Below are 24,451 nucleotides of genomic sequence, written 5' to 3'. Positions count from 1 at the left end.
GGGGGTGGGCCGGGTTGGGGCTCCATGCAATTAATGCAATTAATGCAATTTTCTTTATGCTGTTGAAACACACTGCTGACATAAGGGCTGGGCAGGTGGTGGTCCAATAAGCTGTCTGTTCAAAACTCCAAGATGATGTATCTTGATGTCACCTTGTGAAATGTTGTGTGATTTGTTAATGTGGTAGTCCAGTTCAAAGATTTCCAGACAACTAGTATTTTCAGGAGAAAGTCAGCAGTAGCAGACTTTTTATCTCTGTCATGACAGGGCCGGGCATTCTTTAGGCCCCATTCACACCTGAGCATTTTGTATCTTAAAGCTCAAAGCTCCAAAACGCTGTAGGAAAGTGTAAGGCCCCTTTCAGACGTGCGGACCGTATGTCCGCATTTTCATCCATCCGTTGCGGATGAAAACGGGACATACATTGGTCCCTATGTGATTGCGAGTGTCAGCGGATGACCATCTGCTGACACCCGTAATCGTCCGCCTCCGCAAAGATCGGCAAAATTGGACGGAAGAAAATCCTATTTTTCTTCCGTCTGGCGGATCGGATCGGATGAACACGGACATACGGTCCGTGTTCATCCGATCCCCCATAGGGGAGAGCGGCGGAAAGACAGGACGGTCCCTGCACAGTGTGCGGGGACCGCCCTGTCAGCCGACGGCTCAGTGGGGATTTTACCGACGATCCCCGCTGAGCTTTTGCGGACACACGGAGCGGATCATTACTGATCCGCCCGTGTGAAAGGGCCCTAACAGGAGAGGAGAGACTAAATACCCTCCCAGCAGCCAGCTTCAAGTGGAGACTGATTACTGAGATCTGCCGACTGCTGAGAAACACCTGCTGATGGATACTGGAACTGCAGCCTTCCATTTCGAGAACCATTGTGTCTCTAGCAGGTGATCCAGGTCGTGACACATGTTTAGGCACATTTGGAAGCACTCAGGCTCATCAGGTTTTTGAGCGTTCTCTAATTCCATTGGCCAGAATGGAATGAATAAAGGCTCAAGTGCTAAATGCGTCTAGAGTTTAGATGTATCTAGGCGCATTCTGTATTTTTTCTGCCCAAAAGGTCCTCTCCCTAATATGCTAATGATTGTTTTTCTTTTCAGCCTGTAAACGCTCCTCTTCTAATATGCTTGTTAAAGCCTATGAATGCATGGACACATAAGCTAACCTGGGGATGTGTTTATAGACAAAAAAAAAAGTAAAATGCCTATAAAAGCAATGTTTTTAATCCCTGGGTGCATAAAGCCTTTATGTGCAAAAATGCTAAAAAATTCTCTAATAAAAACACCTAAAAAAATATGAAAATAAATTGCTCAGGTGTGAATGCAACCTTAAGGTGGGGACATGTGGGAGCAGTGCGATGTCTGATAGACAAGGCTAAAATAGACAAAAAGCAGGAAGTATTGTTTATAAGAAACTGAAACACATTTATCTGTTCATATATACTTGCATATTCTGTATGAAAACCTTGTAGAAAAGTACAGTAATAATTTGTTCTTATTTTCCAATGAAATGTAACATCTTCTTTTATTTCTGTAGGCCATCGGACATTATTTATTGGAGTTCATGTACCACTTGGTGGCAGGAAAAGCCATCGCCGTCACAGTCACCGACATCGCGGACACAAGCACCAAAAAAAAGACAAGGAACGGGACTCAGGTTTAGAAGATGGACGGGAATCTCCTACATACGGTAAAACTTTTCACTCGTTGAGTCTCTCCTATTTAAAATAATGCTTCACAACCTTAGTCTGGAAAATCAAAGAATCATTATTAGCATATGCCAACATTCCCCAGTACTAGTATATGATAGATTATATATAGTGTAATACTTTAATGAAGGGAATTTCCTCCAAGCACCATAGGTTGTTTTTGTATCTGTTGAGCGATTGATCCTTGACAGAAGTAGAAAATATTTTCTTACTGGCTTTTCTATCTATCTAGCACATTGATTGAGTTTGTTAAAGTGCATTGATCAAGTCTGCACTCAGAATGTATATACCCTTGGGCAGGTCACTGCTGCTTTTTGTTTACCACTTCTGTCCATAGACTGCTCTTTTTTTTGTGTCTTCCCCTTCTTTTCCTTACGCCGACACATTTACACTACGCCGCCGTAACTTAAGGCGCAAGTTCTTTCTGAATACGGAACTTGCGCCCTAAGTTACGGTGGCGTAATATATCTGAGATACGTTACGCCCGCCGAAAAGATACACAATTGTATCTGAATCCGGGCCATCCTGTTTAAAGCCTCCATGCCTTACATTACAGAAGCTGATGGTGTCTTGTAATTGCAGACACTCCATCTCAGAGGGTTCAATTTATCCTGGGAACAGAAGATGACGATGAAGAACACATTCCACATGACTTATTTACAGAGCTGGATGAAATCTGTTTGCGAGAAGGTGATGATGCTGAGTGGCGGGAAATGGCCAGGTTAGTGGTACCAAACATACAGAAAGCGAATGTTGAACTGTATTTCTAAAACTGGTATATTCCTGGGTTCCCTGTGTTTTGGTATAGTGTTGACATCTGTCCAATACTGCTCCATAATGTCATAATGCTGCTTTCTGATAACCTGCCACCCCTAGAAAGGTTGATGATAGTTCCTCAGAGTCTAATTTGCAGTGTACAGGCATACCCCACTTTTAAGTACACAATGGGGTTTATTTACTAAAGCTGGAAAGCGCAAAATCAGGCTCGCTTCTGCATAGAAACCAATCAGCTTCCATGTTTTATTACCAGGCTTAATTGAACAATCTGTGATTAGAAGCTCATTAGTTTCTATGCAGAAGCGAACCTGATTTTGCATTTTCCAGCTTTAGTAAATAAACCCCATTGTGTACTTAAAAGTGGGGTATGCCTGTATAGAACAAATAAACTGTATAAGTAACGTAATAAATTAGATTAACCGATGAGCAGGTTAGACTTACCTACGGTCTATTACTTACTCCACAAAAAGGTTAAGCCCCATTACACTATTCCACACAGCATTAGTAAGAATAGCATCAACCATTAGGGCCCCTTTTACACTTGTGCGACTTGTGCTGCGACTTGGGACTACAAGTCTTTCCCCATGATTTCCAATGATAACCATTCATATACTGTATTTGCGACTTCAAGTCGTGCAGACTTCAAAGTTGTCCATGTATGACTTTTGTCTGACTTTCATGCGAGTTGATGACCATATACCTCAAGTTTACACAGGCATTAGCTGAAATCATTGCAAAATCGCGGCAACATCCTGCGACTTTGAAGTTGTGCTAGTGTAAAAGGGGCCTAAAGCATTAATGACACAAATAAACCTCACTGTAAATCTTAGCATTGGCTGCTCAAGTAATGTTCCTGGGTGCACGCTATGCATTCAGCCCCAATAGCGGGTGGGTGTATGCATTACTTGCAAAGTGGTAACCCTGGTGATGTCTAAAGTATCTTGTGCATATCTGTCAAAGTTAATCAGCTGTCATTGGGACACTTCTGTAAAGTGGTGCTCATTTAACTCTCTCTTTAATGCTGTCTACAAAAGATAGCTAATGGGCTATTAGGGAAGGATCTCTCTCTATTGCATTAACTGTGGGTTAAGGGTAAGTTTAAACTCTGTAGCTCCACTCACCAATCCTTGTATGCAGCAGATCCAGTCTCATACGCTTGGTGGTCAGTCAGCCCAGCAGTCTCAGTCCTCATTATTGACTCCACAGTTCAGATCCTTGTTGAAGTGGGCAGACAAAGCAACCAGTCTCCCCTGCTTGGGTTCCAAGGCACAGAAGCTCTCTCTGTGCCTCAATCTCTCACTGTGGTCCTCACAGGCCCGGTCCTCAAAGTGTCTGTGGGGTATTCTGCGCAAACCCCTGCATGAGGTCTACACTTGTTGACTGCCCATGCTGTTTTTTACTGAACTCTGGTAATTTGCTTGGGAAAACTCTTTATTTCTCCTCCTCTATATGCAGGGGGTTCTGGGACTGTAGTTCTGCAGTCATTAGTCTCCATTCAGAAGAGGGGGATTTTTACACAGAACCACTCTGTTAACCTTTGCAGTGGCAGGAGGGAAGTGAGAGGAAAGAGGCCCGCTGAAGTACACATAGTCCAGTGCTCCTCTTGACCTGCAACATGGGGGGGAAGTGTGAATGGGCAGTGGTCACACACAGCTGGCGGGCACCCAGCTACAGGAGAATGTAAAGTATTGAATTGTGTTTAGAAATGAAATGTGTTCTGCTGTATCCAAAAATGTAATGTATTAAATTGTATTCACAAATAAAAAATTATTCAGTATTTCAAGAATGTAATGAATTCAGTTGTATTCAAGAATGTAATACAATTTCTAGCTTTGCTTTTCTTTATTCTAACCATTGGGCGTAAAAGCCTGACTTTAGAATATTTACTTCTTACCTTGAAATGGATTCTTGGTACATATTTTACACCAAATGTTCTATTTTAAATGAACATAAAAAAAAAAAAAAAATATAGGTTCATAGAAGAGTTTGACATTGGACTCAAATGTGTCTATGCCTTCATTTGTTAGGTGGTTGAAGTTTGAAGAAGATGTTGAAGATGGTGGGGAGCGATGGAGCAAACCCTATGTGGCCACGTTGTCTCTTCACAGTCTGTTTGAATTGAGAAGTTGTATTCTGCATGGTACTGTGTTGCTGGACATGAGGGCCAACTCCTTGGAAGAAATAGCAGGTATGATATGACTGTAGGTTGTTATGTTTTCTTCATGAAGGAAAAAATGTAGTTGCCCTATACAAATTAAATAAAAATGACAAAATCCAATGAAGTGAATCAAAAATGGAAGACAATAAAAATGTTAATTGATAAGGAAGTCCTATTAAGGGTGCAATGAATAATTCCAAAGTGAATCGTATGCTGATAAACCACCACCAATAAAGATCACCGTAAGGGATGCAAGCTTACCAGATGGCAAGCATAACCAGCTTGCGGCTGTAAACCCCAGCCCGGGCCTTGTGATGGAACTGCAACAAACACCGGTATGTTGGATTCTATGTTTTCTTCATGCCTTATTGGGATGCCATGAAAAACAAGCAAGGACAGCGTAAACTCCAGAATTGCTAAATAATTATTTTTTTAGAAGATTTTTTTTTGTTTTGTTTTGTAGCAGTTACACAATTATTAAAATAAATCCAGATAATTTGTGGAAGCAAAAATGCACTATAGTATTTACATCTAGGTAGAATAAATGATATAAAAAAATAAATCACAATATTATAGTGTATTTGTAAAACACCTTATTAAACAAGAAATGCTAAGAAACAATTAATTATACAAGTGGATTTCCATAATTGCAAAAATCCATATGCGCCTAAAAAAACACTAATGCCCGCGTACTCATGATCGGTCAATCCGATGAGAACGGTCTGATGGACCGTTTTCATCAGACCAAACCGATCGCGTGTGGGCCCCATCGGTTATTTATCCATCGGTTAAAAAAATGGAACTTGCTTTAAAATTATCTGATGGATACCTAACCGATAGATAAAAAACGATCGTCTGTAGGCATGTCCATCGGTTAAAAATCCATGCATGCTCAGAATCAAGTCGACGCATGCTTGGAAGCATTGAACTTCATTTTTTTCAGCACGTCGTTGTGTTTTACGTCACCGCGTTCTGACACGATCGTTTTTTTAACTGATGGTGTGTAGGCACGACTGACCATCAGTCAGATTCATCGGATAACTGATGGAAAAATCCATCAGACCGTTCTCATCGGATTGACCGATCGTGTGTACAGGGCATAAGGCCTTCTGTACATGGGCGTGCTACAGAGTACACCTTTTTCATACATCCCTGTGCAGGCAGTCCCATTCATGTCAATTGCACGGAGGGCCGTGTTTGCCCACAAGGGGATGCACAGGTCATCCATGCATCTCGGTGCAGGCAGTCCCATTCATGTCAATTGCACTGACCTAATGTATGCCCGTGTTATTTATATAAAATAATTAAAACATTTTAAATAAACCATTCATTGTTTCCTAAATGACTGCCTATTTTACAAGGTTCAGTGACCTTTCTTTTGAGTTTAAGAAGCATAACTACTGTACAGTATATATTAAATATAGCAATGGTTTTAGTTTTAGCTTGCTTGACAGCAGAACAGCGCCTTGTGTGAAATTATAGGCCTCTTCCCACAATAGGATATGCAAATTACATTGTTTTTCATTTTCAGCATGTAAGTTGTTTGTTATTTCTGAGCAAATAATTCTCTGCTTGTCTCTCTTTAATTTTTCTGTTTCCTTCCACGATAAAACAGGTGTTACAATTAATTATATTTATAAACCGGATTGAAACACAATTATCTATATTGGGTGAGGAGAAAATTCTGGACAGCCGCACTCAAAATCAATTCCTTTATTAAAAAGAGGTAAAAGATGTCAAAATCCCAAAAATACGGAATACAGGAGCTGACGCGTTTCACACTTCCAAAGTGCTTCTTCATAGCTAGAATTTTCTCCTCACCCAATTGCCTATGCTTAGCCTGCACCTGCTGTTCCTATTCTGAGGAGAGTTACATTTCCAGACACCCTTCTAGAGTGGCATCCCTCTTCACAATTATCCATATTGGCCAGATATCATTTTGCATAGTTTTGTATTAATTATTTAAAGTCATCCTGACTTGCCCTAAAACATTTCAATAGTAGTGCCGAAGTGCAGGCACGTTATAGTTGTTGCAAGTACCCGTATGAAGAAGCCTGTAAACATTATACAGCAGCCTTGATTGTTTCCCAGTTTGAGCTTAAGTTGTCAGACTGGTCAAATGTTCTCTAATTTGTGTAGGTACCTTTAGTCCACGTGCCTCCCTGGAGCCCATTGAGTCCTGTATACAGGGTATACATTTCATTTTGACTTCTTCCAAATCAAGATTAAGCCCACCCCCCTTCTTGTTGTAAACTCCGCCCCATCATTTTCACAAATGTTTTATAAAACAAGGGGGGGGAGGTGTTCAGAGGGATAAGGGAAGAAGGCAGTGGCTTTTCATATGAAATCTCAAGTTGGGCTTTCAAGCACAACTTTTGTTTTAGCAAAGTTGACCTTTATGGACTTAACCTTGCATTACCAGGCACCAACCAATGTTGTGCTCGAAGTACCTGAGTTGAAGCAGAATTTTGCAAGAAAAGCTGAGCTTTAGAAAAATTCAGATGGCAAGCAATGTGCAAGAAAAACACAGGATTCTGGAACTCATTGTCAAACATCTTTAAAGAATTCGGGTTTCCTTCTGGAAGCAAATGGTTAGATACAAAAACAATTAAAGAAAACATTACTTAATGGGGTTCTAAAGGCTTACGTTTTTTTTACCTTAACCTCCCTGGCGGTATCCCCGAGCGTGACTCGGGGTGGATTTTCAATGCTAGGATCGGTATCCCCGAGTCACGCTCGGGGTAGCTGTGCAGAGTGTGCAGCGGCGCGGCTTACCTGCTCGCAGCATGCACAGACAAGTTACTCACCTTGTCCCTGGATCCAGCGATGCATCCCCGCTGTGTGAGCGAGCGGGTCCTCGCTCGATTCACAGTGTCCCCGTGTGCCGCCGATCTCCGTTCCCTGCGACGTTATGGAGCACGGGGGCGGAGAACGGCGTCAAATTCAAAAAAGTAAACAAACACATTACATACAGTATACTGTAATCTTATAGATTACAGTACTGTATGTAAAAAATACACCCCCCCCCCTGTCCCTAGTGGTATGCCCAGTGCCCTGCATGTACTTTTATATAATAAAAACTGTTCTTTCTGCCTGAAAACTGTAGATTGTCCAAAGGTATCACTTTATGTCAAAAATGGTTTTAGATCAGCTAGAAAACAGCGGTAATAAATTATAATCACTTGCAGAATTGAGTGATAGCGATTTGTGGGGAAATTCGTCATCAAAAAATAAAAGTAATGACAGCGACAATTCTGCAACTGCAAATTTCAGTGATTTTGAGTTAATTACATTATTGAATAATTGTTATTATAATTATATTATTATTTGTTATAATTATTTATAATTATTTATTATATTATAATTTATAATTTTGTTTTAAAAAAAAAATCATACCCGGGATGCCTACTACACTCTTGTTTGGTCAGATTTAAGTGAGTTATTCCTAAGAATTGCAGGCCTACAGTATAAAACGCCAAATTTCCTTGCAAAATAATTGTACCGCTTTTGGTATGTAATTCCAGACAGAATCATACCGCCAGGGAGGTTAAAGGTGTTGTAATGGTTATTTTTGTTTTCTAAATAGGTTCCTTTAAGCTAATGCATTGTTGGTTCACTTACCTTTTCCTTTGATTGCCCTTCTAAATGTTTTTTTTTTTTAGTCTGAATTTCTAACTTCCAGTTTCTCCTCAGTAAGCTTTCCACCATCATCCAAGCTGTTCTGGCTGGGGGTTAGTTAGCCAGAACAGCTTACTGAGGAGGAACAGGAAGTGAGAATTCAGGCAAAAAAAAAAACATTTAGAAGGGAAATCGAAGGAAAAGGTAAGTGAACCAACAATGCACTAGCTTAAAGGAACCTATTTAGAAAAAAAAAACCTCTACAACCCCTTTAATGCATTCTCTGCATTAAGTTAAAAAAACCTCCATGACAAAGGAACCCCATCCCCCTTATACTTACTTGAGTTTGATCTGGATCCAGCACTGTGCACAAGAGCAGCGTCTCACTCTCTCCCTCTTAACACGGCAGCTCGATAGCAGTAGGAGCCATTGGCTCCTGCTGCTGTCAATCAAATCATGTGGTGAAGCAGCAGGGGGGTGGGGAAAAGCTGTGCTGTCTGTGTCTATAATCATAGGCAGCATTGCTCTGGATTTAGCCCACACAGTGACTCCATAGAAAGCAGCTCCCTTTGAGGGCACTCAACAAAGTGGTGGAGCCAGGAGCACCAGAGTGGGAATCCAAAAGAAGATGATTGGGACTGCTCTGTGCATAATCATAACACAGAGCAAGTAAGTATAAATGTTTATGATTAACATTCCGCCAGCTCCCGCTAGCTCAGCGGGAGATCTGTCTGCTGATCTTCGCTGAGCTGGTGGATGACAAGCCCCTTTCTGCTCACTGAGTGGGAAGGGGCTTGTACAGCGCCGCTGTTTCCTATGGATTGATCTGATGAAAATGGACAGCATGTCCGTTTTCATCAGATATTACCCGATCCGCCATGGACGGATGGGGACATATCGCCATAAGTCTGATTTTGGCGGATTGGATTGGGTCGGATGTCAGCGGACATGTCTCTGCTGACATCCGATGCTCCATAGGACTGTATGAAGCGACCGTTCAGATAGTGTGAAATAGGCCTCAAAGGGTTATTCATTTTCTCTTGTCATTTTTGGCTGGAGTTCTGCTTTAAAGCGGAGTTCCCCCCTAAAAATGAACTTTCTATTAACAGCTTGCCTTTAATGTAAATTTTCTTTTTATCTGGCTGTTACTAGGCAGATTTCATAATCTGCCTACTTCCTAGTCCTAGGTGGTTCAACTTCCTGTCCTAAGACCCTATTGCCTCCTGGGAAATGAGGACACTCATTTCCCAGGAGTCTCTGGGCATTACTGTGCCTAAAAATCGCCCAGCATGCACCTCTCCCTGAAAACCAGGAAGAAAAGGGAACTGGGCTTCACATACCCACATATGATGGATACGGCCACAACATGAGCTGGAGGATATAAGGCAAGTGTTTGCAATGATTTCCGGAACGATTGGGGAGCTATTAATATGTTTTAGGGACTATTTAATGTGACTAATTTTAGCTTGCAAAATAAAATAAAAAAATTATGCCCGGAACGCCGCTTTAAGCCAGTATAAAGATTAGGCGCTGTGCCATTTTAAGAAAAATAAGTAAAATCTTAACGTGTAAACCCTAACAAGGTACTTCTCTTCTTTGCTCTCTTATTAAATATACCATGTAAAGCATTTTGCTGTATCTGTTTGATAAGTGAGAAAAAATACCTATTTATCCTGCTAGAAATTCAGTGAGTTCCTAATGTTGATTTCTGCATGTGGGCTGCATTGAAATCAGAAACCGTGTTGTCAGACCTGTCCAGCTCATCCTTGTCGACTTCACAACACTTCACCTATGTTATGAATATAAGTAAATTAGTAAAGGCTAAAGACGCGTACACACAACCATTTTTAATGTCCTAGAAAAAACAAAATTTTTCTCGACGTGATTCTTGTCAAGCCTGCCTTGCATACACACAATCGTGAAAAAAAAATGCTCTAGCAAAGCGCGGTGACGTACAACACATACGACAGCACTATAAAGGGGAACTTCCATTCAGATGGTGCCACCCTTTGGGCTGCTTTTGCTGATTTTGCGTTAGTAAAAGTTTGGTGAGAGACGATTTGCGATTTTCAGTCTTCGTGCTTTTCAGTCTGACGAATGTGCTATCTCCATTACAAACGCTAGTTTTACCAGAACGAGTGCTCCTGTCTCATAACTTACTTCAGAGCAAGTATGTTTTTTTCCCATCGTTAAAGCCTACACACGACCGTTTTTCACGACGTGAAAAGCGACAACGTGAAAAACGACAAGAAAATTTAGAGCATGTTCTAAATTTTGAATCCCCATTTTTCACGTCGAGAAAAATGCTCTGGAGCCCACGCAAAATCGTTTTTTAATGACCAATTTAAAAAATATAAATTTTCTCGTCATAAAATACGGTCATGTGTACGCGGCATTAGGATGACAGGGTTCCATACACTCTATACAGTACAATGTGTGAGTCCTGTCACCTTAGGACAGGTAGTGTGTTAATGGCAGGATCCCCATGTAAAATTAGAGGGGAAAAAGCTTGGGAAAAAAAATTATTTCAGCCACCACATGTAGGGACTGCTGAGCTGCAATATCCTAAAGTTTTGTACTTGGGTTTGCATGCTTTTTAATTTATCAATATTAATAATTTTGATAACTCATTTTATGGAACATGTACTGTATATAAAAAATGAATCTGATGTTTCCCCAAATCTGTATAACATCCAGTGGGGAGCTGATTTCCTGCTAAAATTTTAATAAGGCAATTTATAAGGAATGATTCTGGAATTGCAGAAGCTTTATATGTATTTGAAAAATCCCATAGAGAATCCCTCAAGGCACATGAAATAATTAAGAGCAAGCATATCCTTTTTTATCTTGATCAAAGTGGAAGGGAGCCTATGATCAGAGATGAGCTGGGAAACCGGGGCAATGGGAACAATGTGTAATATTTTCAGTGTACATAGATGTTGGTCTATTGCTGGTGTATGATGGAGGCCCCTAAGTTGTTTTGTCCTGTGAACTACATTCAGGTTCAGCAAAAAACAATGTGCCATACTATGTATGAAAAACGCACCAAACCCTTTTGTATAAAACAGTGTTAAAAGAATGTAACAGCCTTAGATACCTCTAGACTAGAGCAACAGACACCAAATATAACTGGTTTGGACCTAAAATGCCTAGATTATTTCAGAATGTCATCATGGGAATCACTATGTTGTCATAGTTAGAATGTGAGACATTTCTTTTTCACACAATTAAAAAAAAAAAAATGATATTCGGTGCTATTGTACCCTAGTAAAAGGATACAACCCTGCCCACTGCCTTGATGAACCTACAGTATAGAATGGAAACAGAATAGCAGTCATATGACTACTGTAAAATAAAAAACACAATATTGAGTAATATTTTCATTAAATAGACAGTGCAGCATGTTTACTGTTTGAATCTACACTAGAATATTATTGTTTAACTGCTTGCCACCCACTCACAGTCTAGGACATTAAAAATGGTCGTGTGTACGCGGCTTTAGCCTTTACTAATTTACTAATATTCATAACATAGGTGAAGTGTTGTGAAGTCCACAAGGATGAGAATAAAAATAAATAAATTCACATTTAACCCTTGTTAACCCTTATTATATTCTATTATCTCCTGCTTTACCATAATTTTCTGTGTTTTGTTTTTTACAGTTCATATGTTAAATTGGTTTTGTTTGTTTTGTAGCGCTGCATTTTAAATGCTTTGTGCCAGAAACATGAATTTAGTGTCTTAATAAAAGAGACAAATCACCTCCTCCATCCCATTCAGCTTCCTACGGATCAGATTAATAGATTCATTCTTATGATTATCAGCTCCATCTAGTGGCCAAAATCAGGTTTATTTTCTCATTGCACAATTTCCATAAACTAGACTGCATTTTGGTCACTAAAAAGAAGCTGATAGTAATGAATCTATTACAAAAAATATTGCCAAAATTCAAGCACCCTACATGAATTTGTGTGGCATTTGTCCAACGGATGTTTTGTAAATAGTCTCCTTAGAAGTAGTAGACCTGGGTTATAATATTTTCATAAGCATTTTGAAGTGAATCTACTTCTGTACAACTGCCCTGCTAGATTTTTCCCACTAAATCAGTGCCTGCAATGTTGCTTAGTGTATTCTGATGGCAGGTAAGTCTCCGCGCTATCAGAATGCAATAGCTCAGCGGGGAGGATTCCCCCATCAACTTTGATTGTGTGGATGGAGGAATTGAGACATTTTTTTTTGTTCAACCTACTGGTTGAATGGAAAAATCGATATCATCTATGGATTGCTTATGTCTGCTTTAACTTTAAGCGAGAACAAATGTTTAATCTGTATACCCTCACAGTGGGGATCCTATGTGTTCCTCACTGGACAATAGCCAATGTGCCTGCATCCCACATTAGCACAGACTAGTGTTGTGTCTCAGCAGTGCAGATAGAATGTTAACAGGTCACCATCTTTATTAATTACACAAACTTCCTGCTCCAACTCCTCCTACTATATTTTACAGCAGAAATACCATAACACTTCCTTAACATGGTACCACACAGAACTTAACAAATATACAACATTTCCCCCTTCCTCTGTAACTCTTCAAAACCTGATACCATTATAAAGTACATAGCTGGATGCCTAGGGAAAATGTTTTGGTTCATTCTGAACGCCGCCAAGTTCTACTCTCCAGTTCATGAGAGTGGGAGATTTTGTCCAGGCTCCTAGATGTTTGTGGCTGTGTGGTAGGGCTAGACACTTCATATCAAGTAAGCCAGTTAGGAGTACTGTCCCGTCCTATAAAAAGATCTTGAACAGGTACCAACCTGCTCACATGCCATGTTGATCCATCCTCCAGCCTTTAGGTTTCTGATCCCAGTTGGCTGTGGATTCTCATAGGCTAAGAGAGAATGGGGTTAAACTTTAGCTTGGTTGGTGCCTTCCTATTTCTCGCCCACTGGTCAGTAATGGGGGTAGTTGTCTTGACATTTCTACTTTGGTGGCTTCAGTCTTGGGGTTCATCTTTCTAAAACTGAGTTTGTTATATTTCCTCCTTCACGCCCCCCCCCCATTGACTTTACCATTAATATCAACAACACAACCATTGGCCCCTCCACACATGCCAGGGTGCTGGGTGTAATCCTTGACTCTGAACTTTCCTTTAGCCCCACATCCAATCACTGGCTAAATCCTGCCACCTTAACCTCCGCAACATCTCCAGAATTCGACCCTTCATGACCAATGACACCACAAACCAACCTTTTCACTCCTTGATTTTTTCCCGCCTTGACTACTGCAACTCTCTCCTTAATGGCCTACCCTTAGGCAGGCTACCCCCCCTTCAGTCTATCCATAAATGCTGCTCATCTCAGCCAATCCCTTCACTGGCTTCCCCTACTCCACCGTATATAATTCAAAATGCTAACCACAACATACAAGACCATTCACAAAATCACTCCATCTACATCACCAACCTCATCTGCAGATATCACCCAAATGTTGCTACTGTAATTTCCAGCTATAAAGGTGCTCCAAATGTGCAGCTTATTGACAAAATATTCGGGAGCTATTAATATTTGAGCTGTTTTCACATTGGTATTATTTCTGAAGGGCATAAATAATTACTGTTTGGTGTCTACACATAGCAGAACAACAGCTGAAACCATTACTCTTAATTTCCAACAAATAATTAGTAACTGGGCATATTTATAAGTTTCATTGGCCACACAAGGTCCCTTTTTTAGGGTGAGAGACCTACATAAGACTTTTAAATTAAGAGGTTAATTTTTTGGTGTGCTGGCCACATTGGAATGATCTAGGAATAAGGATAGGTTGTGCGTTTTGCCTGGACAAGGCAGCCCATTTATTTGAATTGGCTGCTGTGCCTCTTGAAAATTCAGGGAAAAGGCCTGCACCTTTTCTAAAAAAAGCAGCCCATAAGGAAACCGAAAGTGCAGTGCGGGGAAACGGTGCTGCGTTTTCCAGTGCGCGGCGGTGCCTTTGGGATTAATGGTACCCCCACGCATCTCCTGTATTGCTGACTTTTAATGTACCACAGTGATACAGCTAACAGAAGATGATTTTTTTTATAAATATCATATACAATACATAAACAATGAATTGTAAAAGGCGAAGTTTCCAAGGCATAGTTGTTATAACCCTTTAAACACTAAGTTACCCTCCATGTCTTGAATGAGAAATAAAAAACCTGACAAGGTTCTAATCCTTCCCTGCACCTAAAGCTGCTGCAGGGAACATCAAGTCTGGCATTACAGTTTGTATATTTATTTAAAAATCCCTTTGTGAAAAAATGTAATTGTTAAACTTGAATCCATTCTAACTTTTTAGCAGAAGGCACACTGCATAACTCCTAGTATTAATAATTAAGAGTTAATTTTGATTGCTCTGCCATGTGGTGAAACCACATCAGGTTTTAAATGTGGCTTGGACTCTGTACAATTATTCAAGGTTTTAATAAATGAGACATAGTGAGTTTGCTGGAAGGGGATTAGCGGAAAGAAACACGCAGTAGGCCCAGCCAATTTAAATAAAATCACTGAAAACTGACAAGCTTCCTAAATGAACCTTGGCAGTATAACAACAGAGCATTATATAATCAGTGTCCAGTTTCTGCTTATTTATTATTTTTACATGGTTCAGGATTTTAATCTCTGGAACACTGATTAAAATAATAGTTAATGCAGGAAGCATTGTTTTAAATGAGGTTGCTTGTCTGTGCTATGTACCAAGTGAAAAATGTATTAATATAATGACTGATGCCGCGTACACACGATCATTTTTCGGCATGTAGAAAAAATGTCTTTTTTTCCAACTTCATCATTAAAACGACTTTTCCCACACACGATCGTTTAAAAAAATGCTCTAGCAAAGCGCGGTGACGTACAACACGTACGACGGCACTATAAAGGGGAAGTTCCATGCGGATGACGCCACCCTTGGGGCTGCTTTAGCTGATTTCCTGTTAGTAAAAGACGATTCGCGCTTTTCTGTCTGTTACAGCGTGATGAATGTGCTTACTCCATTACGAATGGTAGTTTTACCAGAACGAGCGCTCCCGTCTCATAACTTGCTTCTGAGCATGCGCGGGTTTTTAACGTTGTTTTAGCCCACACACGATCATTTTTTACAACCCGAAAAACAACATCGTTTAAAATGTCGTTAAAAAATGCAGCATGTTCGGAAAAAAAAAAATCGTTTTTCAGAACCCGAAAAATTATGTGAAGCCCACACACGATCATTTTAAATGACTTTTTGTTTAAAACTTCTTTTCATTGCGAAAAATTATCGTGTGTACGCGGCATTAGTCAACTGAGTTAAAGAAACACTATAGAAAAATACTGAAACATACAACTTAAATTTCTATTCTTTTAACAATGGACACTTACAGTATTTTTAAATTGAGCTACAGATATGGTCTTACATATAACCCTTCTTAATGTGGGTTTTTCTTCATCCTCTTCATCCTCTGCACAAACATTTGTTTCATCTTGGATAATGTAAGGAAGGTTAAAAATGCGTCTGCATTCAGACTATTGATATTAAAATATTTAAATTTTCCTTACAAACTATTAGGGCCCTTTCACACTGATCTGTTTTTTAATAAGCTTTTGGAGTTTACCACTTGCTTACTGGGCACTTATAACCTCTTCGTGCCCAAGCCAATTTCCAACTTTGAGCACTCTCACACTTTGAATGACAATTGCGCTGTCATGCAACACTGTACCCAAATGAAATACCACACATAGAGATTTATTTTGGTGGTATTTAATTACCATTACGGTTTTTATTTTTTTGCTAAACACACAAAAAAAACGAAAAAATGTTGTTATAAAATTTTGCAAATAGGCAATTGGATACACACTATTACACATAAAAGGAGAAAGGAAGTGGCACCAATCTGAGTGTAGCATAGGGTTAAAACATCAGGTTTAATATGTGGTAACAAACTTGCATGGTTTCAGAGGTAAAAAGACATGTAGTACAAATCCACGTTGGTCCCTGGTGCCCGTACCGCTGGGCGTGGTGATTGCAAGTCCCGGCTGCTCTAGTGGTATCCAAAGCTCCGTGGCTGCAGAGGATCAGCTGGGCAGGTGGTACCTTTTCTCTCTGCAGAGATTTCTTCTGCTCTAATAGCTGGCTGCCAACGCTGACTCTCTAGCCTGAGACCACTCACATGTCTAGCTGGAGTAGCATATCGAACTATTTACTTAAATTTAATTGACTTTATGCTTTTCCTTATTTTTCAATATCCCAAACTTTTCTGAGCTTTTTAAGGACTTTTTTTTTCTGTGTATTTACACCCCCAGCAAGTGCAACGGGTGCTACAAAAATATGTCTGTAACACTAATACACATATCTAATGTGTTTTGTGCTGTATCCCAAAAAATAAATCTTAAGCTTTGAAGAATAATTTCTCCACAATACTTATAGCTACAGAGGTTAATGAGGCTTGCTTATAAAGCGATTCCGCTGCTTGTTCAGAATATTTAAAAACCCCAGTTTGCATAGTCTAGTCAGTTTTGTTTTAAAATCTCTATCTGGCTTTTATCGCTATCTTTGTCCCCATCGGGAGGCATTTTCTGCACTTTCTGTACCCCGAGGAACAATAGGAAGCAACTATAAATCTCCCCAGAAAAAAAAGGGAAAAACATAAAAATGTATAGAGAAAAGAGAAAACTGCGCCAACTAATACATATACTCAGCAAGCAAGGCTGGTATTAATATGACAGTATGAACAAAGTCCAAATGAATGTTGAATATTGAATGGACGCCTCAGATAGTGAAAATCAGGACGAACAACACCCAGGTGCACTTGACATCCGTGGAAACCACCAACACATGGAGAGCAGCTTACCAGATTGCAGATAAAAAACAGCGATGTATGATAATCCAACAGCAAATGAAACCAAGGTATAACAGAGCCACAGTAGGGTTGTCCTCAGAATATGGAGACTCAGATCCGTATCAGGCGACCGATCCGTGGGTCATAAACATAATTGAAAGAAACCGGACCATAGCGTGATAATGTTTAAAAAGCAGGTTTAATAAGTATAAAATCTTACTCCGTGAATTGTAAGCATGTAACAAACAAATGCTGGCCGGCACAATAGGAGCCCTTCCTCCTTGCGTTGAACGCAGTGACATCACTGCACGCCTTCCCAATGTATCCATCTTTATTTTTTACACCCAGTTTGTTTGTTTTTTTGCTTTAGATATGATCCTTGATCAACAAGTAGCTTCAGGGCAACTAAGTGAGGATGTCCGTCACAGAGTTCATGAGGCTCTCCTGAAACAACACCATCATCAAAACCAAAAGAAGTTAAGTAATCGAATACCAATTGTTCGCTCATTCGCTGATATTGGCAAGAAACAATCAGAGCCTCATTCCATGGACAAAAATGGTAAGTTCTTTGTTTTTTATCAATAAATCAATATACCGTATTTCATCTTTCTATGACTAGAAATATTGTAGCTCATGGAAGCCACACAGTGATGCACAGTTTTGTTATGCCTGCTATGCTAAAACAACTTTTAAAGTCAATGTCACTCTTTTCAATGTTGGCACTTGTACATAATTACTTTGTGTTATTCATGATCATAATTGTATTTAATTACTTCTGTTTCTCCCATGGATGATTTGTGCACACTCCTGTTGGATCATTATTGGACGATCCTTGAGATATTGTTTGCCTGTAGATAATACATCTGTAATATGCATAAAAAGTCATATTTAAATAATTTGGTTCCAATCTCTGTTCAATATCATATTTTAATGAAACCTGTATTGAAGAAGATCAGAAGCTCTACTGTTGAGTATGCAGCAGAGAGCCTTAAAGCTACCCTGTTGCAAATCATTGTTGATAAAACTGTCTTCTTTTACAGCAGTCTTAACAAGATTTTTGTAACATGGTCCCTTTAAAGTATTGAGACCAGAGAAAGGCAGTCAAATATTACTTTTGGAAGGGAGTCAGCAATGGCTTCTGCATTAGTCTCACAATTTTCCTTTGTGTATTTCAGTTTCTTTTAAACATTTCTAGCAATGTACAAAGTGAATTCTGAATTATTCAAGGCATCTTTTCTATGCCATTTCTTCCAGCCCAACTCAAAAAACACTAAACTGATTATAAGTGTAATTATGTACAGTACAGTTATTTACTAAAAGTAAATAAACTGTTTATTGTGCAAGGGAATTTGGCAATCAAAAATGCTGTTTTTTCGTTTTTTTTTTTATCCTTGCATGTGATTGGGTATTCTTTGCAAAGTGAAGTTTAACTACATTCATTAAGCCATGGGGCTAATTACCATGCACAGTGCAACCTTACAAATTGAGTAGTCTATTTGCCTTTCTTCAATTAACCCCACTGTGTTTCGGGCAGTATGAAGAAAGGGGTATATTTAGCTTTACTTATAAAACACCAGGCTAAAAGCATTAATGTATATTTAGTATAGCTATCCTTAAATTGTGGTTCCTGCCCCCCCCCCCCCACACACCTCTAGAGGGGGTTGTTTTGTGCCATACAGTTTCTTCACAAAAAAGCCAAGCCAGGTTCTATATGTGCAGTAGATTTCCCTTTCATTCATATGATATGGCCGTTGGTTGGGCCTTTACTGCAAATGTATAGTCTGGCCTGGCCAAGTTTCTGTGAAAATGCTGTGCGTCGCTCATTGGGACTCGCTGGAGAAGGGGGAAATTACATTTTAAGGATTACTGTATTAAAAGTACAGTTATAGTTTAAAGTTTTAGGTTGCTTTTTCCACTGTGTGTCCACTGTTAACATTCCTAACAAGGCACACAGGTAACCTGTTTCCAGTCTTTGTAATGTGGCCTCTTGGTTTTTAATAGCCTTTTTTTTAAGATCCTCCCCACACTTATGTGTCACAATCTCCATTCCCTCTAATGAAGAGTTCATCTATATGTGCCTTCTGCTTGGGTATATGAAACTATAATATAAAGCTGACTAGAATTTGGTGCCCTCATCAATTTTCTGTGCTTGGGCACCTTGGATATGAAGATTCCTGTGGATGGAGATACCTTAGTAGTAGAAGGTGGTAGTACCAGGAAGAAGAATAGCTACTCAATAGCTACTCAATGGGGCATATTTATAAAGAAGTTAATCTGACATTCACCAAACATTCACTACAATCTTCCTGTTTCTGTGGCTTGATAATCCAGGATTGATTTACTACTAGGGATGAAGTTTGGGTCTGCCACTGCCATGGGTTTGCAGTCATATGGGATCCAGTATGTCCAAAATTTGCAGTCCCAACAAGTAATTGTTAAAATTCGTCAGGCCAAATAGTGCACTGCCTGACCTTTCAGCTGTGGCTACCTTGGTTACAATGGACAATAATATGGGCTTTGTTATGTTCCAGCCCCCCACAATTTAAAGAATGGCTTTCCAACAGACATTTGTCAGCATGTGTAATTTAGAGAGAGCTGACAGTTTGTGTAGGAAGAGTTAGGTTCTGTATGGCACTACACTGTGCTATATTGCGCTAAAATACTCTATGGTTGACTTCCTATCCTTGTATTGTTGAGGTTTTTCAGCAAATCACCACATACTTGTGTGGCAAAACACCAAATATTTATTCACCTTATTGCCATAGGGGTCATTAAATATCCTTTATTAAATGTCAGACAGGCCTAAAGTGAGAGACAGAGGTACTGCACATGGAGGTAGTAGGGTATGAGCAGGTTTAATAAAGCAGTGGTTGGGCCGTACAATCTACAGGCCTCTTCTATCTCAGAGTGGCAATGCTATATAGCCACAGCATGCTGTAATCCAAGCATGGATTACCAATTACTACACAACCCCTGCTGCTGATGCTACAGACTAAAAAAATCATTAGACTGACCATATTTTAAATACATTTTCATTTCATGTTGTATGTATATGAAGATTTTATGCAATCAGGGGTTTAAAGCTCACATTACAGTTGAGAGTGGGCATTTGATAAACAATTCTGTCAACTAATTTTGTGTGGGGGTACACTTCCCCCACATTTGGATATGAACTAATGCTCTAAAAACACTGAAGGAGTGGAGGGTTGTATCTAGTAGTTAACATCCCTGTGGTGAAAGATACAAAGGCCAAAGTGGCAACTGCAGTTCAGCAGGTTGGCTGTCCCCTCAAAGCGAACTCACAAACTCAAATGCAACATTTTCATGTTTTCTAAAGAATAATTTACATAATGTAGCTGTACATTTAGATATGTGTGTATATATATATATGCGTGTGTGTGTTTTTAAAGTCTAGTTTTAACATATTAATACATTATAGAATATTGTAGAATACGACTACTGGCTGATCATTACATATACTAAAATGACTACGATGACATCTACTGAGGAGATTAGCTGTGGGGAAGCTGCACATTGCACTTATCTGCAGGTCATCATGTTAAATCACACCATTATAATGATAGACGGTGGGCTGTTCTCTCTTAGGGCAGAGTGCTAATGTGCTAAAGCTAAAGAAAGATAATGAGTCATTAAAAAGAGAAAGATATAGCAAGAATTTATAAGTGGAAAGAACACAGAAAATAACATTTCCTGATTAGTACTGGACATGTTCAGAATCTATTGCCGGGGTCAAGTATTCATATTGGTTGTCTTCATGTAATATAAAATGCATTAGTAATTTTTCTGTTTTGATCCCCTGACATGCTGTAGTTATTGTGGGATGTTCTTCTAAGATAGGATGCTGCGTCTTTGCTGTTTTATTATTTTTTAGTAGATATGAAGTGTTATATACATTGTTTTATGTGTAAACAATTTTAAACTGGTGTTTTTTCTTTGCTTTTCTTTTTCCTTCTTTTTTTGCGTATGTAGTCTTTGTTTTACAAATAAACATATATTACATGACAAGGGTTTCCAGAGCACTGTGGGTTATCTAAAGAGAGCACAGCAGAGGCTATGTTTAGACTCACTAATTAAAAATCCCAGACAGAGCTGTCCAGTAACAGATTTGCTAGTAGAAAAAGAAGACAGCTTACAGTATACTGATCCATTTATATTACCTCTACTGTATACCAGTGCTACAGCCTTGTAAGGCTTCTTCGGCATTCAACGCTTTTGAAAGTGTTGAATGCCTGGGTCTTCCTCTGCACTCAGATTCTTGCTTTGACCTTATACATCACTGCAGGACTGAGCACAGACCTAATGGTTCAGAGGATGGAACCAGCGTGTGGTAGGCGAGGACAGGCTTTAGAAACTGCTGGAAGTGTTGAAGGCCAAGGAGGCTATACAAGGCTTCCCTGCTTTATTGGTAGGAAAGGAAACAGAAGAAAGGAAGGAGAAGTGGGCTATCAGAGAGTTTAGCATATGCTTTGATCTTTTGCAGGGAATTGCTGGATCCAAACTTAAAGTGACACTGCAGGATCTCTTTTTAAAGTGGATGTAAACCATCCATACACCTAGTGAAGTGAACAGCCTCAGATGATACACAGAGATGAACCAAATCTCCCTACATAGGTTTTACATGTATATCTGCTGTCTTCACATTTATATACTGTTTAGAAAGTTTAGATGGTGTTAGGAAATTTTCTCTTCCTGTTTAACACAGAGTGTGATGTCTGGGCATACAGCCAAGATAGCTAAAATTGCTGATTGGAGGAAAGGCACACACCCCCTCTCATCATAGGCAGAGACTCTCAAAGGTGTTTTGTAACAGGGCCAGCTGCCTGCTAATCTATTAATAGCAACCTCCCCAGACAGAAATTTCAGGCTGCTTTTATCTGATGTGTCCGAGAATTTGTCAGGCTGGCTGATAACAGAGGAACGGGTCAGTAGAGAGCTATGGGACAAAATACAGCAGATATATGTGCCCAGCTCAAATTTCATGAATTGGGCTTTACATCCACTTTAACCTCCCTGGCGGTATTCCCGAGTCTGGCTCGGGGTTAGTTTTTACTACCAAAAGCGGTAACCCCGAGCCAGGCTGTGCCTGTGAGCTGTCTCCTCGCTTGATTCACAGTGCCAAGTGCCGAGCTCCGTTCCCGAGTGTTGCGAGTTCAGCATCAAATTAAAAAAATTAAAAAAACACAATACATACAGTGCACTGTAATTTTACAGATTACAGTAATGCAGAAAATAATTACACATCCCCTTTGTCCCTAGTGGTTTGTCCAGTGCCCTGCATGCACTTTTATATTATAAATGCATATTTTTCTGCCTGGAAACTGTGGACAACCATAGCAACCAAAAAGTGTCCCTTTACGTCAAAAGTGCTTTTAGACCAGCTAGAAAACAGCAATAATAAATTAGAATCAGTTGCAGAATTGAGCGATAGTGATTTGTGGGGAAATTCATCATCACACACTAAAAGTAATGACAGTGACAATTCTGCAGCTGAGCAAATTTCCGTGTTTTTGATTTGATTACATTATTGAATAATTTTTATTATTATTATATTTTTATTTGTTATAAATATTTATAGTTATTTATTATATTATAATTTATGATTTTGTTTTTCAAACTTTATCATACCCGGAATGTCTACTAGACTCTTGTTTGAACAGATTTAAGTGAGTTATTCCTAAGAATTACAGGCCTACAATATAAAATGCCAAATTTCCATGCAAAATAATTGTACCCCTTTCCGCATCAAAAATCTGACATAATTATACCGCTAGGGAGGTTAAGAGCAGCAATGTGCTTACTGTTAACTTGACCCTTCAACTTACTGTATTTATTGGCGTATAACACTCACTTTTTTACCCTGAAACTAGAGGGTAAACTGTGCCTGCGTGTTATACGCAGGGGGCTGTGGACAGTTTTTTTCCTGAAACTTCCCTCTTAAAGTTATCGTGCGTGTTATACACCGATAAATACGGTAGTTTGTGGTTCTTCTGTATCATTATTCATCCAAAAGGATGGTCTAAGATCCTAAGATCGTATGCTGTGATTTGAAGATAAGAAAGAGGGGGAGGCATGAGGATATCATCTTAAAGCTGAACTCCAGGAATTGCATAAAAACGCCCTTGCTGTTGGGACCCTGTACTGCAAATGTTAAATGCTTGATAAGTCTAGGGGTAGAGGAATAAGCGGTAATACTTTTCCTTTGCTTCGGCAGGCTTCCACTATGTTGTTCATCTGGTTTCCCAAAGTTTCTTCTGTAAGGGGCTCCAATAGTATATTTTTTCCAGTCTGGTAGACTACAAAACACAAAGGAGCTGTGCTTCCGTATTCATTAGCTATACTATATGCTCATGGTCTTCTTCAGATTAAAAGAAAAGTAACCTCTCTGTGATTGATTGTATTATATCATGTTCCGTGTTTGTCTTCACAGTGTACATGAATGTATATAAGTTCGAACAGTAGAATAAAACTGGACCTTAGCTCAAAAGTTAAGATTTGCTAACTTTTTATATTTATAGATTTTGTATTGCTTCCTTCAGCATAGCATACACGTAAAGGAAAGAACACCACAAGAACACAGTACAGGTCGAACACATATGTTTCCAAATTGTAACCAACTACATCAAATATCTAAGGAATGAAAATATATCACATAAAATGGGAGTTACAATTTCACATAGCTTAGGAAGTAATAAAGCTTAAAAGAGGGACCAGACTCAAACCCCCCAAAATTTACAAAGATTTGTTATATTATAGAGAATATCTAGAAATATTTGCCTAAGCAGTAGCCAAAAAAATCGACATTTTGTCATAATTTCCTCCTTAGGGCCCTTTCACACGGAGCGGATCAGTAATGATCCGCTCCGTGTGTCCGCTTTGCTCAGCGGGGATCCTCCGTAAAATCTGTGCAGGGACCGCCCTGTGTTTCCTCCGCTCTCCCCTATGGGGGATCGGACGAACACGGACCGTATGTCCGTGTTCATCCGATCCGATCCTATCCGGCAGACGGAAGAAAAATAGGATTTCTTCCGTCTGCAAATGCTGATCTTTGCGGAGGCGGACAAATTACGGGTGTCAGCGGATGTTCATCCGCTGACACCCGTAATCACATAGGGACCCATGTATGTCCCGTTTTCATCCGCAAACGGACAGATGAAAATGCGGACATACGGTCCGTATGTGTGAAAGAGCCCTAAAAAATAGCAATGCCTTTCCGGTCCTTTCAACTTCATGGCTTTGGATCTACAGTATGATTTAATCTAAGGCACTTTACTTCTTTACTAGTTTCACGCAATTTGGAATGAGATT

General features: G+C 39.6%; 1 protein-coding gene across 6 annotated transcripts in view; it reads left to right on the top strand.

Moving 5' to 3' along the window:
• The window catches only part of SLC4A10 (solute carrier family 4 member 10), a 309,484-nt gene that overhangs the window by 182,348 nt on the left and 102,685 nt on the right, over window positions 1–24,451 (top strand). For all 6 annotated transcript variants that reach the window (XM_040357866.1, XM_040357870.1, XM_040357864.1 and 3 more), the window contains exons 3-6: window positions 1,550–1,702; window positions 2,304–2,442; window positions 4,526–4,686; window positions 17,496–17,684. In XM_040357866.1, coding sequence (XP_040213800.1) covers window positions 1,550–1,702; window positions 2,304–2,442; window positions 4,526–4,686; window positions 17,496–17,684 — 642 coding nt within the window. The remainder of the gene's footprint in view (window positions 1–1,549; window positions 1,703–2,303; window positions 2,443–4,525; window positions 4,687–17,495; window positions 17,685–24,451) is intronic.

The sequence above is a fragment of the Rana temporaria genome, chromosome 6 (assembly GCF_905171775.1).
Source record: "Rana temporaria chromosome 6, aRanTem1.1, whole genome shotgun sequence".
NCBI classification, from domain to species: Eukaryota; Metazoa; Chordata; class Amphibia; order Anura; family Ranidae; genus Rana; species Rana temporaria.
The sequence above is the reverse complement of the archived record's forward strand: the minus strand, read 5'-3'. Positions and strand labels throughout refer to the sequence as shown.